Source organism: Daphnia pulex, chromosome 3 (genome assembly GCF_021134715.1).
Source record: "Daphnia pulex isolate KAP4 chromosome 3, ASM2113471v1".
NCBI lineage: Eukaryota > Metazoa > Arthropoda > Branchiopoda > Diplostraca > Daphniidae > Daphnia > Daphnia pulex.
Window position 1 is genome coordinate 5,067,673 of NC_060019.1, and position 18,898 is coordinate 5,086,570.

Consider the following 18,898-nt stretch of genomic DNA (forward strand, 5'->3'; position numbering starts at 1 on the left):
CCTGATATGCCGTGACTCTGATCTGCCGACATAAACGAGGGGCTGCAAAAACCAAGATGGCGGCGCCCATAAGCCGCGTGCGTTGGTCGGGTTCGCACCACAAAAAAAATGTCGATAAATCGAGAAAATTCAAAGCAATCTGAAATGCCGCACAACTAACAGTACGGGGACCGGCACATGAGTGACGCCTCCGACAGAGTGGCCTCCTGCACTATCAGGAGTGGGGATTCGATCGTCAAGGCAAGATGGCGGCGTACATGGGCCGCATGGACGAAAGTCGAACACTGAGGGCGAGGAACACAGGGAAACGCAGGGTTCACTAGAGTCACGAAAAAAGTACACCACTGTGTTTAGCAATCGTAGGTGCGTGAGACCAACTGCGCCATGTTAAGTCTGCGTTAGACACTGTATTCTAAGTCCACAAGGCGTATGAAATACACAAGACGGGAACGGTAAGACCTTCCTCAACTCTACTCTCGACTCGAATGCCGTTCACTCCGTGGCCCTCTGGCGTAAGCCTTTCGTGCGCCATCTGTGATCGCATTCAATACATCACAATTGTCGCTCCTTTAAATGACGAAGTTGAGAATCCAGCAGATTTGTACACTTCTTTTTTTTCTCTCAATCCTCAGTTTTTCCCGTCGATGGAACCAAACATTGCTTTGCACATGGCTCTTAAGATATTTTTTATAACGTGCTCTTCTCACAGGTCGTTTTTATCGATCCAGTTTTGGTTCATCGGCACTTCCCCAACAAGACATATTTTCCACTATCGAAAAACCAAATTAATAGTTTTTCATTTAAGAGTCGTGTGGTATAGTACTGCCGAACACCCCTTCACCCAGCCCTTCATCCACCCCTTTTCCAGTGGTGCGTGCAATCCCCCCCCCCTCCCCCGTCGACCCCCTTCCAGCGGGCTTGGGCTGCGCGTCAGCCACGTAAAACTCAAAATTTTTGAACGCGTTTTACGGGCGCTCCCGTTCATTTGCATACCGTTGAACCCTTGTTGAGGTCTTCGTGACGAAATCCACCTTGTATTTTTCGTTGTAAAAAAACCGTCTTGCTAGGGAAGTGGCGAAGTGCCACTGGGCCCGACAGCCCTATAAAAATCCGTCGAATGGAAACGTTTGCTCAAACGTTTCCATTCGACAGAACTCTAATTCAGTTGATGATAACGAGTCGTGCTTCTCGGCCTTCAATATATAGCTGACATTTCGCAGAGGCCTTCCTATATCCTTACATGGTACTCTTTCTCCGTCCAGTTCACAATAAAATATTTCTCCGTCCAGTTCACAATCTGACCTAAGATGTCTATGATATCGCTTTCGTCCAATAGCAACCCAAAAGTCGTTACCAGTGTCTATCCCCAATTATCCTTTTTACATTGCTATAATACTCTTAACTAGTAGCAAAAATATTAAATAATAGGGAAATATTAAAGGAAAATTTGTTTCCTTGACCAATCTCTTTTACCTAATTATGATGTTTGAAAAACCTAAGCTAGATGGCGTTCTCTAATGGACAGCCACACTATACTCATTACTAAAATATCTAAAAAATTATTATTTATTAATTTGAAGGAGGAGATTTATAACTTAAACTACAACTCACTTTTAAATCCCCTGCTATTGAACGGTAACCATAAAATGTGTACTTTGTAAAGCAAACACGAATCTTTTGAATTAGTAGTTTCATGGTCTGTTTTAAAGTAATGCATGGTTTGACACATCATCCCAATATTGGCAGTCAGAGGAAAGAGAAATTGAATTCTTCTTAAACCTTAAATTGGGGAAGGTGAACTGGTGAAGCAACTTCCGGATCAATATTTCATATCGATCGCATTATTCGTTCAACTATCCAATGGCAAGTCCAAGAACTCGAAGAGTTTTGCAAGAAATTAGACCAAAGGATGACAATAGTGTAAGATTTGTTTTTATTTTTGGCAGCAAATAATAATTAACTCATAATATTGACACAATTTTTCAATTGCTTTTATCTTTTTCCCATTATAGACATGTTTTGAATGTTCAGTTCACAATCCACAGTGGGCATCTGTTACATATGGAATATGGATCTGTCTTGAATGCTCTGGCAAACACAGAGGACTTGGTGTTCATTTATCCTTTGTTAGGTCAATAACTATGGACAAATGGAAGGATATTGAATTGGAAAAGATGAAAGTGGGTGGAAATTTGAATGCCAGACTTTTTTTTGAGACCCAGCCAGATTGGAACACATCAATGCCACTAGGCCAGCGCTATAACACCAGAGCAGCAGCACTTTACAGAGATAAAATTTCTGCTTTAGCTGCTGGTAAAACATGGGACATAGAAATATCTGATGCTAGAAATTATCAAACTGCCAATATTTCAAGAAGTTCTTCAGTATACAATGCTGGTTCACAGTAATATATCGTAAACAGTTAAGTATGAGATAAAATAATGTCAGTTTGTCCAATTTAGATTGGAATCTAAAACAAATAGAAACCTTCATAGCAGCTCTTCTACTCCAAATTTTGATGCAGATTTGCATCAGCAACCTGAATCATCATTTGGATCAGCTGGTGGATACCAAAATTTTAAAGATCAAAAAGAAGCATTTTTTTCCATGAAACAACTAGAAAATTGTGGACGGCCTGAGTAAGTACGAGTTTTGCAGATTTATCTTGTTGATTAGTTTTATGAGAAGCGTAATTTTTATCTTCATTTCTTAGCAATCTCCCGCCATCTCAAGGTATTCAACTATAAGCTGTATGATGTACAACTAGAATTATCTATTCCTGACCTATTTTTGTTTTTCAAGGGGGAAAATATTCAGGTTTTGGAAATTCTGCATATGTCCCACCAAGAAATTCATCTACCGAAGTTTATGATTCGCTTGCCACTGTAATTGTTGTGTTTACTCTATCTTATGAATATTTAATAATTCCCAATTCTTTAGGGTTGGTCAATGTTTTCTGTTGGAGCGTCGAAACTAGCTGAAAGTGCTCTAAAATTCGGTGAAATTGCTTCTCAGAAAGTTGTCCAGGTCTCGGAAACTGTGGGAGAAAAAGTAATGTACCTTAAATGAACTTTAATTTTTTGTGCATTTGTGTTGCCGTTTAGGAAAGCCGCTTGAGGGTTTGTTTACCTTTCAATCATCCAATGTTAAACATGAATTTTGTTGGACTGTTCTATTTCTTATTTTAAGTAACCATGTTCACATTGACTATTTATTTCCAGTATTTTTTTAATGTTAACGAGTTTTTAATCCCTGACGTGATAGAAGTGAGGACTTCATTTAAGACTTTTTTTTTCGTCATGCATAGGTAAAAGAAGGGAGATTATTGGACGATGTCGCGTCGTCGGTAACGAGTGTTGCTACTAAGGTCTGTACGTTTAAAAGTTTTTTTTGTTAATGTATAATTCGTGTACAATATTAGGTAGTAAAGTTCACGTAAAAGGTGTTATTGTTATTGTTAGAAATATATTTTTTCTTTGCATTGGTGCAGGTTACTGAGATTAGTAGGAAAGGATGGGCGAATGTTACTTCCGCTCGCAGTGATTACGATGAACCTCCCAGAGTGTCAGGGGAAAGATCTTCGCTTCTATCTGGAAGCACCAGTGGAGGATATGCACCATTGTCTGGTGGATGGTGAGGAATATATATTTCATTAATAGCATTTTTAATTAATATAATGAATCAATCATTCTTTTACAGTTCTCCCATCTACCAAGACAATTTGATGTCACCAGCTTCTTCTGTAAGTCAGGGGTTTAAGGGACATAGTGTCAATGAATATTCTCAAAGTGGTCAAGGTGAAGATTCAGGTGAATGGGTCTGGTCAAACGCTGCAAGTAATAACGATAGAAGTGAAAGTAAAAACGCTACTAAGACATCTCGTAACTCATCTGAAAATGGTGACAATCTTTTAATTGATTTTGGTGACAAAAAGAAAACAAATGCTGCTAAGAAGACTTCCTCTCCTGCTGTCACTGCAGTTAAAACCAAAACTGCTGAAGAAGAAGCATGGGATATGCTTAACAGCTGATTTGTTCATTTAAAACTTGCATTTTTTCCCTTGCTATTTTACCATTCATTGTCTCAAAAGATGCTTTCCAATGTTTCTTTTTTGATTGTTAGGTTCTCTGTAAGTTTACCATTCACTTAATATTATGGGACTGTCAAGATTGTACCATCTAGGCAAAATATGTCTTCAATCCAAAGTGAAAAAAAAAAATATATTGCTTCTGGAAGGAAAACACAAATTTATTGAACATATCTTCCTATTTCATGAAGACTTATTGCTAAAATAAAGTTTCATAGCTTCAAGTGCTCGACGCCGATGCGATATGGAGTTTTTAATTGTTTTCTCCATTTCAGCGTAAGTTAAAGCAAATCCAGTTGGCAGGAAACAAGCCTGACCAAATGTAGAAAAAAGCAATTAAAGAATAAATATATATTACATAATTTAACATTTTCAGCTCACATCCCAACCAAAATCCTGTGGGCCCCTTGGAGTTACTATTACACCTTCTGTACGCCCACTGAAAATATGGATTTCCTCCCCAACTCCTTCAGAGTAAGCAAATAAGCACAATGCATATGCAGATTTATCTTCCCATCTGGACAAAAGGTCTGTTAGACCAGCAGGTCCAATTTTAGCAAGGAACCATTTGACATATGGTCCTATAAAAAAAAAAAATATATTATGAAAACAAAACGTTCGTTCTTTGAAGCCGTTAGGCCGTTCTTGAGGCCGTCGGGCTGTTCTTGAGGCCGTCAGGCCCATTTTGCCATTTGGGCATATGCCCCTATTATATGCCTGGCAAAATGGGCCTGACTGCCTCAAGAACAAAGGTGAATATTAATATATTCATATAGTATAATATATTACATCATAATGACAAATTGTCCTATCAAAAACAATATTAGTCATAATGAATGAAAATAGGAAAACTTAAACTAGCCTTTATTTATGTACCTGGCAACCCTTGAAGGGCATTGAAGCAAAGACATGTATCTTCCACAAGAGTTGGCCCATTAATCAATTTTAAGGCAGCAAGACATTTTTCTTTCACAATATATTCTGGGTTCTCCCCTTGGTATTCTGGCAAATCTATGTTTTGTCTTACCACCTTTAACATGCAATTAAAATCATTGAACACATTTGTTAGTACATGATCTACCCACAAAACTTTTGACATAAAACAATACATTAATTAAAGAGTTGGATCCTAGAATGGCTGTTACTTCTTCTAATTTCTTTATATTTCCGGTGACGAAAGTGATCGGTCTCACAGACATGTTATCAATTGTCACTTTTGTCAGCCAAAATATGGCCAAATCAGACCGCCGTGTTGGGAAAATGAAGCCGATTTTACTTTCTTTTCTTGTCCTCCATTTCTCTTCCTCCAAGTAAAGCCACGCAAAGTCGGAAACCATCTAGTTGTCAAAAAAATAAACTTTTCGTCGGTAACGTAAAATTTAAAATATCATATTTTCGTTGTTTTAAATTAAGCGCCAAGAGACAAGAGGGGCATGTCGCCACACTGGTACTACCTCTGCTGGTTCCACAATGCGTAGAATAGCAAAATGCATAGAATAATTTCAAATTTCCAGAGTCCTACTCCTACAGTCCTATTACTTTCAATACAAATACTCAAATATACAATACATTTTAAGACATGCCATGCCATGCCCATTTTAACTAAACCCACCCTCCTTGACAAAGAAAAAAAATTGGGAAAAAGAGAAAAAATATTTCATTTGTTTATTTCATTTGTTACTATCGAATAGTTGATTCGTGACGAATAATATGAAATAAATCTTTCACTATCGTTTTCTTTCATTATCGGAAAGGGCTATAAAAGATTCATATTCCGTTTCCGTATTACTGAGCACACCCACTAGCGTGCTGTGTGCACGGGTCTGGCACGGGTTGGGTTTACTACTAAAATAGTAAAATGGGAATTGTTTCAAAAAATTACGCTAAAGGACTACATAAAAAATCGCCAAATATAATTCCCATTCTCTCTCTTTACCGCGGTCCAGTGCAGCACTGTGTCACTGTGTCAAGAGTTTTGTTGGTTTTTTCGAAGTGATTTGCAAGTCGCAAGTTTTTGCTAGTTTTTTTTTTTAATTTCGGTTGGTTTCTGATTTTACTTTCTGGGACATTAAGAATTTTTCACGATGATTTATTAAATGGAACATTGGAGCGCGGGCGTCCCTAAACTGCGAAAGCGAAACGCGAAACGCGAAACGCCTAAAATGCGAAACAGCTGTGCGAAACGGACCAAAATTTTGGAACCGTTTCGCGGGACCAAATGCCGGAGGGCATACTAAAGAGCGAAACATCTTGCGAAACAAATAGTTTTCCTTTTCCCCACAGAGGTCCAAATTGACGGAGATTGCCGCCATTTTTCATTGTCTCCCGCTATGATGAGGCATTAAAGGAGGAAGGGGGGCAATCAAATTCGATTTCTTCGCCACTACCCCTGTATGTTTTAATGCGCATTTTACGATTATTAAACTAATGAAAGACATAGAGCAGCACGATATGGTGATATTTTTAAATAATAAAATATTAGGTAATGGCCCAGGGATTATACATTACATTAAATAATTTTAATCAACCAGTAGATACGTGCACAAAGAAATAATCGGTCATAACAGTATGAGTGCCTTATATCAAGCTAAAAATCAAAGCTACCATGTTCCAAATCAAGCTAAAATTTAATCAACTAAAACTTCCCTTAAAATTAAGAATGTTAATCTGATTGATACTGATACATGGAAACGAGAAGTTCCATAAATTTTTTTATACCAATCTTCTAATTAAAAACACCTATTGCATATTGCATTCAAGGTATTCCGTATTCATAGTCAACACACAAATAGACCAGCCATAAGGTGCGCGAAACTCGAAGTCTCGAAAATTTGAAACTCTTAACAATTTTTTTGTTGACGGCGTCCATTGTCGTCTGCTACCAAGACGTTTGCACTGCGACGTTTCGCAAACACCGATTTCGCAGTTTAGTACGGACCCAAAGACTAAAATGCGAAACAGGGTCCCAACTTTTGGGTCCGTTTCGCACAGCTGTTTCGCATTTTAGGCGTTTCGCGTTTCGCGTTTCGCTTTCGCAGTTTAGGGACGCCCTTGGAGCGCTGTCGTCTGCTGACTGCTCTGACTCTGTCTGTACTCTCTGACTCTCTACACATGGACTACTCTAACTAATAACTATACATCAGCTTCTGTTCTGATGATCTGACACGCTCTTGCGACGATTGTAGTCATTTTTTTAAAGTTGCACTAGTCTGAGGTTCCATATTATAAATATTCATTGAAATATGGTTGTTTCGATAGGTTTTGAAGGTAGTGCAAATAAATTGGGTATTGGAATAATTCAAGATGGAATTGTTTTAGCAAATCCCAGGAGAACATTTATTACACCACCTGGAGAAGGTTTCATTACATCAAAAGTTCTAAACACGAAAAATAATGCGTATTGTTTTTTTTTAACTTATGACATTTATTATAGGTTTTAAACCTGTTGATACTGCAATTCATCATCAGTCAAATATTGTCCTCTTACTGAAAGAAGCTTTGGATGAAGCTAAGGTTTGATACATTTTAATTAGACTGTGAGAAACTCGTATTTCACTTCCAAAAAAATAAATCATTTATAATTCAGATTCATCCAGAAGAAATTGATGTGGTGTGTTACACCAAAGGACCTGGCTTAGGAGCTCCTTTGGTGTCTGTAGCTGTGTTTGCAAGAACAATTTCACAATTATGGAGAAAGCCAATTATTGGTGTCAATCATTGCATCGGGCGTACTTAATTCTTAAATTTTATATTGCTAATTTTAGTTGGACTCAAATATCATTCCATTTATTGCAGACATAGAAATGGCAAGATTAATCACAAGCGCAAAAAATCCTATTGTTCTCTATGTTAGTGGAGGGAATACTCAAATTATTGCATACTCCCAGAAACGTTATAGAATATTTGGGGAAACAATAGACATTGCAGTTGGGAATTGCTTGGATAGATTTGCCAGAATTCTTAAATTGTCAAATTATCCAAGCCCTGGGCACAATATTGAGCAGTTGGCAAAAAATGGGAAAATTTATGTCCCATTGCCATACATTGTCAAAGGGATGGACATGTCTTTTTCTGGAGTCTTGACACACATTGAAGATTTTGCTGCAACTTTACAAGAATATTCTGTGGAAGATCTATGTTTTTCACTGCAAGAAACTGTTTTTGCTATGGTACACATGCCAAAATCATTGCAACTAAAATTACATTTAATTTCCAATTGAATACTTCCGTTTCTTTTTTATGTACATTTATAGCTTGTTGAAACAACCGAGAGAGCAATGGCGCATTGTGGATCGCAAGAAGTGTTGATTTGCGGTGGCGTTGGATGTAGGTTTCATTTTCTTTATATTATTCTTGTCATCTAAGGATTTGTTTTTAGGTAATCTTCGACTTCAAGAAATGATGTCTGAAATGTGCAAGGAACGAGGAGCTAAGGTTTGTTGAATCATTGTGTAATTTTATCACAACAAATTTTGTTCATGGCTTTTCTGTTTTCTTTTAAGGTTTTTGCAACGGATGAAAGATTTTGTATAGACAACGGGGCCATGATAGCTCATGCCGGAGCAGAAATGTTTAGAGTTGGTGCCGTCACCTCTTGGAAGAACACATTTTGCACGCAACGATATAGAACAGATGAAGTGGAGGTAAATTGGAGAGATGAACAATAATAACTTTTAAAATGGCTAAATAAACTAGCTGCGTTAATCAAAGACAAAGTTATGCCCATTTTGCACGCAACGATATAGAATAGATGAAGTGGAGGTAAACTGGAGATGAATAATAAAACAATAATAACTTTAAAAATGCCTAAACAAACTAGCTGCGTTAATCAAAGTTTATGGTATGCTCGGCATGTCGACATGACACCACCCTACTATATCCCCCACCTCTACCAGAACATTGGCCATCAGGGTGTCCGACATTCAGGCCTTAACGTTCAGGACTGAATGCCGACCAAATTTGTGCCCAAATGTTTTCTTTCCAAGTCATTCAGGCCCACTTTGTTATATTAGCTACATCTAAAATATTTGTTGAAATTACGGGTATGGTATTCAATCAGGTAAGAGGACAGAAAAGAAAAGTCAACAAAAACATACGCCGTTGACTCTCCACGAGTATTCGACGCTGAATGAAAAGGCGATCAACTGATCAAGGTTATGTTTACACGACGGCAGTTAGGCCTACAACCACATCCTTTTCGCTGATTTCATGTTGGAGGAAATTGTGGCGTCATTTTGAGGTTTGGCGTTCAACATCCAAAATCAAGGGGATCGCAACTCAAATTTGCTTTTTATTTTGTTAGTATACTTTTTTCCTTGCTTTTTATTCCTCTTTTACTTTTGAGATAGGCTTTCCTTCAAGCGAAAATAAAAGGGTATGTAGGGTAAGAGTAAGAGTAGGGATGGGGAGGAGGGTAGGGCTGTGGCCCGGGCCATGAAAACCCGGGCCACTGTTCGGGTTAAAGAAAAAAAAGAACCCAAAAAATATCAACCCACCGAGGCAATTTTTGTACGGGGCGGGCGACGGGTTGAACCCGCGGGTCCTCGGGCCAACCCGAGTGGTGGCGCCATCTAGTAGTCACATAGAGAAGCTTGTTATTCAATATGCCTGAGGCCTCGAGAAAGACCTAAAAATATTGCCGCCAAATGCTCAACGAGAATTTCGTAAAAGTAGGATAAAAGAAGTGGTAGAAAAGAGCGTTCAGGGGTGTTCAGAAGACATCATTGACGTGTCACTGTTGGAAGAAAATAATTAAGAAATTTAGGAAATTTTTTAAAGTTTGTAAAAAAAAAGTGTGTTTGACCCAATTTTTACCCGGGCCGTGACCCGGACGGTAAGTTTCTTGTGATTCGTGGGGCGACCCGGGGCGGACCCATTTACGCTGTTGGCCCAACCCGCTCAAACCCGTGTTTAAAAAAACCATCTAGGTAACCCATGTAAAAAAAACCGTCCAAATACCTCCGGGCCACAGCCCTAGAGGAGGGTTAGTAGTCGTTCGCGTGCGACCTTCTTTTAGCCTGTATTGTAAATTTCATTTTTGTTTTCCTTTTTTCACTTTTCTTTGCTTTTCTTCCCTTTTTATTGTCGTAAATTTGATTTGCGAACATCGGGACAGGAAGGGTGAACAAAAAGAGAAGAGTCATCGAGATGATGAAATGTGAAACATGAATTTCGACATTTTCCCGGGCCGGCGGAAATCAATCTTCTTCTGGTTCGTCCATGGTCATCTGCTTGATGAGTTGATTCGCCTTTGCTGCAGTTCGACGAACGGGACGTACTGATGGGCTGGATCTGTTCCAGCGAAGAATCGATAGGTTGCTGGATATCAATAGTTTCGGTTGAGTCCGAAACCTCCAAGTTCGGAATTGGTCGGCTGGTTTTTTTGGAAGCTGTCCGGATTTCAGCTTCTCTGACGTAGCCATCATTTTTTTTAAATTTAGTTTTCAATTACCGCCAACTTCCAATGATGACGAGGAGACTCATCGTGTAGGGGAACAACGTAGCCAATCTTGACGATTTCTTCGTGATGACATAAGCGCCACATTCGAATTTGTCGCGTTGCCAGAGATGACCATCGACAGCAAAGAATGATGAGACACGAATTGACGAAAGGCGAGTAGGAAACAATGAGCTAAAAGATCCTCAACCAATTCAAGATGAATTATTCGGGTGCTGGTGCACGTGATTAAAAAAATATAAGCCTTTTGAGCATCTTTTGGAGAAAGACTTCGAATTTTGTAGGCACCGGTGTAATCGACTCCAACAACGCTGAAAGTGGGGGTATCGCTAACTCGGAATGCTGTTAGCGGAGCGTGATTTTGGGCTCTTTAGGGTTTCACACTCACTCGACGACAAGTTGCGCAGCTGCATAAAATGGATCGTACAAGTTGGTTGATGGATGGAATCCAATACCGTTGACGGAGACTGGAACAGGTGGCGTCGACGCCGAAGTGGAACATCCGTTTGTGATGATAAAGAATTATCAAAGGAGTCAAGTCGCAGGATTTTGGAAGAAGAAACGGATGCTTTGCACTGGATTTGATTCTAGAGTGCTGGAGACGGCCTTTACAGCAAATGATATCGTCGTCGTTGATAAAAAGATCGTGTTGAGACACAAAAGCTGAAGAATTAAATTTCCGATTTTTTTATGTAAAAAAAAATAATTACAAAAATCGGAAATTTAATTCTGATTACTTTTTGTTAGAAGTGTTTTTCAAAAATAATGCATACAACCCCTGCTATTAAACAAAATCATCGACGGGTAGTCAGCTGTTCCACAGAAGCTTATGGGGAAACGGCTAAAAACTGCCTCTCTACCTCATTGTGCTGCCAACTGGCGGGCGGCTTCCACTCCTCGGACCACTATCCCTTACAGCGCGGGAAAGGACTGCTTTCTCCTCTATACTCCTCCCTGGATTAACAATGGAGCGACTCTTGATTTGGAGAGACCGAAGGTGAAACGATCCAGGTTGCAAAAATAAGCTATGGCTCCAAACACGTGTGAATTGGCGTCCACGAAGAGATGCAAATTCTGAAGGTCGTAGTGTCGTCCAAGATAACAGCGGAAGACGACTCGATGATAATTGTCAACGTCAGTTGCGATTCTACTAAAACGTTCACGGAACTTTTGAGGAAGTGGATCGTCCCAGTCGAACTTCTCTTTCGAGAGCTCTTGGTTTAGAATTTTTGTTGCGATTGTGAGAGGAGCGAAGAATCCCATGGGATCGAAAACTCTGGAAATGCCACTGTGAGGAATATCACGCTTTGTTGTTGTAGCGTGGCTGAAGGTGGAAAACCAGAACGGGAAGGAATAGCGAGTCGGTATAGAACGATCCCAGTTTAGACCCAGTATCTTGGAGCTGGTGGAAGGATCGGCTACACCATCTTCAACAGCACGGACATTGATAGCTTGATCACTGGAACTCCAAGATTAAGATTCAGTCCGGCTTTGTTGAGAATGGAATTTGACACAGCATATCTGCTTCCTCCGTTGAGTAACATCCTGAAATAAGATTTTCGAAATAGATGTTGAGATCCATATCAACTGCTTGGGCGACGGCAAAGACTGTAAGTGATGTTTGATGACTGATAGGAGAATAAATGGAGAACAGCTGGCTCCGAACGGAATGACTTTGAAGTTTGAAGCGATACCCTTTAGCTCTGCATCGGAATCTCTGATATCTCTGGTCTACATAAAGCGGATGAAATCACGGTCCGACACGTGCAGGAAGACTTTAGAAAGGCTTTTTCGATGTCCGCGGAAAGACCGACTCAATGAACACGAAAACGTAGTAGAATCTCCAACATGTCGTACTGAAGAGGTGGTCCTGTTTCAAGGCAATCATTTAGACTGACGCCTGCTGTTGCCTTACAAGAAAAGTCGTACACTATCCGAAGCGGTGTGATCGCTGAATCTTTTTCGATGGCAAAGTGAGGGATATAGTGACAACCACGTTTGTAAATTTCTCCCGGCGGGAACTTTTCGATAAAACCTCGATTCAACTGGTCACTGATGATATTTTGGTAGATGGCCAGCTGACTTGGGTTCTTACACACCCGCGCTTGATGTTGAGTTAAATTAACAAATACAAACTGCTGTTTCTTCTCGATAACTTTTATTCTTGATTTACTTCCTTTACGACATTAAACAGCGTGGCGAGAAATGCGCACACATAGAAAGATAAGAGAATTCGTCTGATACCAGACACAGGGGTTTTTGGAAGGGAGGAGAAAAAGACAGTTAAAGCAGAGTTGCCAGAAGGATGAAACGAGGGCTGGAGAAAAAGGTTTCTTCAACACTTGATGGTTCCGATGGTTCGACGATGGCAAACTTGATAATTTGGGGAAATGTTAGGATGTTCCAATTTCCAAGGAAGCTTTGCAGCATACTGATTGCCACTGAACTCGATACATTGACTTTGGTAGATGTTAGTCGTTGTGTCACTTTCCAACTCTGGTTGAATCCCAAGCCCTTTAACCGTCGAAAATTTAGACAGGTCAAAATTTTCTATGGCCGAAACATGAAGCGATAAGACAGAATCGGTTGATTCGGTTTTTATGGAAGACGCAGATAATGGACCGGAGAGAAGATAACCAATAGCCGTTGGACCTGCGCTTCGAATAACTTTGTTGCTAACAACCGGTAGAAATTGGCACCAATGAGGATGTCACCGTCGAAAGATGTGGCTTCAGATGGTAGATGGGCCAAATGAAGTCCGTTGAGATGAGGAAGAGAAGCTGCCAAATTAAGATGCGGATCATCCAGTGGGCTTACAAGATGATCAATAATGATGGCTTTGATTTAGATTGAAGAACCGCTGAGGCCAACAATGAAAAACTGAGTTACGTCATAGTATTCGACGCCTGTAGGATTCATAGAGAAACCGGATAAGAGCAAACTTTCGCGCCACAACGGTTTTAAGCGCAATAATTTAGCCAGGCGTGAAGTAACGAAGGTGCACTGCGATCCCTCATCGATGAGTAAGTTGGCGTGTTCTTTAACAAGTTTTTTCTTGCAGTCCTAATTCAGTAAGTAGCCATTTTAACCAGACAGCTTCTCGTGTTGATTCGCAGGCCGCAATGTACTCGGATTAGGTCGTTGAGAGACTTGGGCTTTTCTGTCGCTTGCAGCATCTGGCGACGGGTCCTTCGTGGAGTAGAAATACATATCCAGTGATTGAGCTTCGTGTTTCAACATCTCCAGCATTGTCCACATCTGTAAAACCTGTAATTGAACTACTGGAGCTTCCACTGAAACAAAGACCGTAATTTCGGGTTCCTGATAAATACGATATGATTCGTTTGACTCCTTCCCAGTAGGCAGGTCCAGGATTGTGACTGAATCTAGCGACTTGGTTGGTTGCGAAAGCAATGTGTGGTTGAGTGGTGGATGTCAGATACATAAGGCAACCGTCGGTTTCTTGGTTGGGGGTAGTTTGCATCGACAGTTCTTCTTCTTTGTTGGTTGGTGCCATAGCTGGTGCAGTCTGCCCCTCAGATCAGATGGAATTATTTTTGGATGGCATGACTCCATTTGAAATTTGCTCAGTATTTTAGTTATGAAATCAGTTTGAGTGATTAAGATTTTGCGGTGTTCTCGTATTCTAGTGATTTTGAGCCCAGCGAATCAATCTGCTGCCATTGTTCGCATTTCAAAGTGGTTCTTCAGATGTTGAAGAATTGTGTTGACTGTTGTTGGGTTGTTGCTGCATACCAATCCATCGTCGACCCAGTTGGCAATATACGTAATCTCCTCTTGTTGACGGCGGAAGTAGACACATGGATCGGTTGTACTGCAGGTTAAGCGAAATTCACCAGAAATTTGTTGAATTGCTGATATCACATGCGCGGAGCCTGCTTAAGTCCATAGATCAACTTCTTCAGCAGACACACATTTGATTTGTTCACGGGGTCGATGACAGGATAATTACAAGGTTATGATCCGGTATGTTAGAGAAGGTCGGATTCTAGGAGAGGGAAAATAAATAAAAGTTGACGTAAGTCAACGTGGAGTGGACAACGGAGAGTGGTAATCGCGATGGAAGGGGAAAGACAAAGTTATTGCGGAGCACCACGGCAAAAAGGACGGTCAAGGAAAGAGAGTGGTGAGACCTGGCTTGTGGGCTGAATGGACAGACAATGTGATGGACTTCAATAACTTAACAATAAAAAAGCGACATCCTTTCGAATTTCAAATAATTTTTGGAATTTCTGTAGACCATACTATGAATGGAAATTTATGCTGCTGTGGCATTGTGTTATATTTGTGGTACATAATGTAATTAAAGCAATTTTAAATTTATTTGAAAATTAATAGTTTTCGAATGTCTTCCACAGTTATTTTCGATATTTACCTCAATAAATTCTACAATCCTCCGTAATATTTAAATACTTAAATTAATTGGAAAATTTGTGGTTTTCGAATTTCTCTAATATTTTGCAGAAAAGCCTTTTTCATTAAAAGCCCTCATATTAAGAAATTATTTTTTCTAATGATGATTTTATTTGAAAGCGTTTTGGTTTCAAAAGTTCTTCGTCACTTATTCTCGCGAAATTAACATTCTTAAACTACGCTTAGAGCTTCAACTTAAGGATTAAAAAATAAATACCTCATTTAAATATTCAAGAGATGTTTTCCTAATGTTGAATTGCCATAATTTATTTGAAGAGTTACTGTTTTATATTTTGCAATGATTGCCGAGAATGTCATCTTTTCATTAATTTTTCTAATATTTTATTATTACAATTATTTGAAAGCTATTATTTTTGTATGTTATCATTGTTAAGAAACCATGAATCTCATGTAGTGCTACGAACACTACGTAAAGCACCTAAAAGAAACAATGGTAACATCCAGGATGATGCGGGATGTATCCGATCATTTGTACTCCCCTGGCAGTAACCAATCTTGAGATGCAAATAAAAATTATATCAGTACATGATAGCAAGAAAGATAGAACTCCCTCGGGCGTTGAAACCTCTTTATCTTACAACCAGGAGATTCTGTAAAATTTTTGAATTGATTGACAATGAAGTCCTGACGTCTCTGACCAATAACTTCATCAAATTATGACACTGATTTTCAACCCTTAAGCCATGAAAACACATACCTTTTATCAATGCAATTTTAAAGTCAAAAGCTTACAAGGCTCAGATATAGTTAAAACATATGTCCCAGATGAAATAAGATAAGCCACTGCTACCATAACAGTTCTCCAGTTCTAAAATCGATTTTCTTTCTCACTTATCTCATTCGAAAAATAAGTTTCCGTGGCTTTCAGTCTACCTCTTTTCACTTAAGTATTTGTCATTAGTAACTTTAGTGTAAATTATTTGCAATATCTCATTATCGGCCCACGGCCAATGACAGTTTATGGAAAAACCAACTGTCTGTTTTTTTTTGTTGTCTCCTGTAGCAGAAGAATTTCGTTCGTAGCGTGGTCGATTCTATCTAGAAACGTCTAAAAACGTCTGCTCCAAGAGACGAACAAAAAGAAACAGTCATAAACAAAAATTTATTAAAAATTAACCAGATTGATTGATTGGGGATAGAAATAAAAATTAGTTAATAAAGAAATGAATAAAAGTATTCACTGTTAGGAAGAAAAGGGGGGAAATCAGAGTCATAGATAAGAAAACATTTTTTTTACCGAGGAGAATTTGGTTTTCCCATAAGACGCTGTAGGCCACACAGACCAACTTGGACACCAATGAAATTTTCGCATTTGCTGAGAAATTGGAACGCAGGATATCCAACTGCCCCATAATAAAAAACCAAGGGACAACGAAATTTTCTTACCAAGTACCGGTTACATTAATCGATATTGCAATATTGCACATAATAAAAGGCTCGCGATGGCTAAAATAGGTAAAAATTTAAATAGATTAAGAGTGCTAGTAAAAACCGCTACGGCGGGTTAGATTAGGAGTTTTCATTGCCACTAGATGTCGCTACGCGAAAGACTGGAGAATGTACAGGGGTAGTTTTTACGGCTGTACAACTTTCTACCTCTTTCTTAAAATGCTACTAACTTATTTACAACGAAATCAATATCAATGAGAATTAACCTATGGGCTGCAATATGAAATGGCGAATCGATTGAACTATAAACATCAACGAAAAAACGATCATTCGAAACGTAGCGACGGTCCCCCAATTCCTCATGCATAACATAAAAAACAAATGACAAACGACAGCCGCCTTTGCCATTTCTGAACAAACACAAATTAAAAACGAACAAACCAACCTTTCATCACAAAAAATACCCTATACCATTCAGTTTTACATGGAAAATCCCACTGTAGGAAAATTTCACCCAAAAAACAAAGACTCGAGGCACAGGAGGGTCCCGAAATCCACCAACCTGCCACCAACCAATCACAGCCCGAATTTCACGAACGAAATTTGAATTTCGATCAAACAAATAAATATATAAAATTGACTAAAAAACCAACATGTTTCAATTTTCGAAACAACCCATTGGAACGAAAATGAATACGGCGAATCAGATAAAAAATAACTAAAAATCGAGAAAATGACCCGTTTACACGCTGGAACCCCTGGGAAAACAATAAACAGTTTGGGGCCCATAACCAAGGCATAGCCTTCCATGTTTTACCAAGGTTAAATCTCTTAGGTAAAATTTGCTATATTAAATTAAAAAATTATAACAAATGCAATATATTATATAAAACACCGGTTGACTTTATTAACCAATTGGTATATTCTATTGAAAAAAAAACAAGTTCATCGTGAAACAAAAGTGGTACAAACGGCGTTCCATAAAAGTATTTGTTGTGAATTCAGAGGTATCTGCGTAAAAAAATAAAAGGTATGAAGGAGGGTAAGGTACATATAAACTGTGGTAATTGTGACATGCATTTCCAAATGAAGATACTGGTGACGAAGGTTCTTAAAAAAATGAGGTACTAATGACATGACCCCTATCAGAGAATCTCTTCAGAAGAAATGTTTGAATGGGATCAAGGGGGACGACTTTGTTAGGCTTTGAAAAATTAGAGACAGTACATAAGCAGAAATAACAGAAGTGAACTCAGCAAAAATTCAGGAAGTCATTGGTAGCTCCAGATGCAAAGCTGCTGCCGCAGACTCAAGGCTGAGCCTTATGTTCTGAATTTTCTTGAGAAAGAAGTTGCTAAAATCCTCGAAAAGCACAGGTAGATCGCCATAAGATGGAAGACGCAGAGCAGGCTTCTTCAAAAGAAACGAGTCAACAATCTTGAATAGCAACTTCTTTCCAGTGGGCTCAGTAATCATAGTGTTTAAAAATTCCACTTTGGTGGCGGATATCAAGTCTCTCAGTTCACCCAGGTCATGATACCAAATCTCCTTGTAGATGGTCAAGCCAGTCGTCCTCCAGCGTCTCTCTAACCTTCTTATTTTTTTCCGCGTCAAGGCAATGTCTTGATTATTCCAAGGATTATCAGGACGGATGGTAAATACCCTTTTTTTAAGTGGTGCTCGTTTATCCAGTATACCTTCGGCAAGCAGTGTTGCACCATTCTAGAAGGCGAACGATGTCATCAGACCCTCAGTAAGAAGTGGGTGGCAGAGGAGATCAGATGCAAACTGCTCCATGCCAATAGCTTTAAAATTTCTGAGTGTGACATGTTTCTTCGGACGAACCGGTCTTTTGGGATTGGCAAGCCAGTGCACAGCATAATGATCATTCAGGGAATCAGAAACATGACAGTTAAAAATTAATTTATCCGCTGACCGAGAGAGAACTAGTAAATCAAGAGTATGGCCACTTTTGTGAGTAGGACCACTTACATGTTGAAGAAGGTCGCACGATTTAAGTAAGGAAACAAACTTTTGACCTCTCCAGCTTGGAGTCAACGTGAATATTGAAATCACCAATGGTCAACAACTATAAAGGAGTGGGCAGAAGTAACTCAAGTAGGTGTGGAAACTCAGTTATAATTTGGCCGAAACTAAGTGTCGAAGGTCGGTATCTACTAAACAAAACGTAGTACCATTCACCGAGAGGGCAGCAAGGAGGTATTCATAAGAAGCCGGGCTAAAGTCAACAGTGAGGTGACTAACTCAGATCGAGTCACGAAAGAGAAGGGCTACTCCTCCCCCCCCCCCATCTTCAATCGCTTGATTGTAGTGAGCGTTTGGCAAACAAGTCCTTTTACACAAAAATTTAGTTTTGTTTCTCGATTTACATTATACCTGTGCCACCTAGGGGTGTCCCGTTACTCACTTGAGTGGTTGAAACGAAGCAGTCAAATCAAGGAAATGTTTGAAACAGCCCGTGCGACCATATCACATAGTTGCAAAAAAGT

General features: G+C 39.3%; 3 protein-coding genes across 3 annotated transcripts; 2 read left to right on the top strand and 1 right to left on the bottom strand.

Annotated features, from left to right (window-relative positions):
• Positions 1-1,708: 1,708 nt before the first annotated feature.
• Positions 1,709-4,247, top strand: LOC124191585 (ADP-ribosylation factor GTPase-activating protein 1-like). Its single transcript, XM_046584891.1, has 9 exons — positions 1,709-1,920; positions 2,013-2,404; positions 2,463-2,639; positions 2,714-2,733; positions 2,803-2,885; positions 2,941-3,051; positions 3,308-3,367; positions 3,491-3,633; positions 3,700-4,247. The coding sequence occupies exons 1-9, from the start codon at positions 1,861-1,863 to the stop codon at positions 4,028-4,030; spliced, it is 1,377 nt and encodes a 458-aa protein (XP_046440847.1). The 5' UTR covers positions 1,709-1,860; the 3' UTR covers positions 4,031-4,247.
• On the bottom strand, positions 4,228-5,595 carry LOC124191586 (inosine triphosphate pyrophosphatase-like). Its single transcript, XM_046584892.1, has 5 exons — positions 5,542-5,595; positions 5,197-5,424; positions 4,964-5,117; positions 4,469-4,668; positions 4,228-4,399 (listed from the first exon to the last, which is right to left on the bottom strand). Exons 1-5 carry the CDS (start codon positions 5,578-5,580, stop codon positions 4,271-4,273), a joined length of 750 nt encoding a protein of 249 aa, XP_046440848.1. The 5' UTR covers positions 5,581-5,595; the 3' UTR covers positions 4,228-4,270.
• Positions 5,596-7,145: 1,550 nt separating this feature from the next.
• Positions 7,146-8,796, top strand: LOC124191587 (probable tRNA N6-adenosine threonylcarbamoyltransferase). Its single transcript, XM_046584893.1, has 7 exons — positions 7,146-7,444; positions 7,521-7,600; positions 7,674-7,815; positions 7,883-8,256; positions 8,341-8,413; positions 8,466-8,521; positions 8,590-8,796. Exons 1-7 carry the CDS (start codon positions 7,330-7,332, stop codon positions 8,752-8,754), a joined length of 1,005 nt encoding a protein of 334 aa, XP_046440849.1. The 5' UTR covers positions 7,146-7,329; the 3' UTR covers positions 8,755-8,796.
• Positions 8,797-18,898: the final 10,102 nt, after the last annotated feature.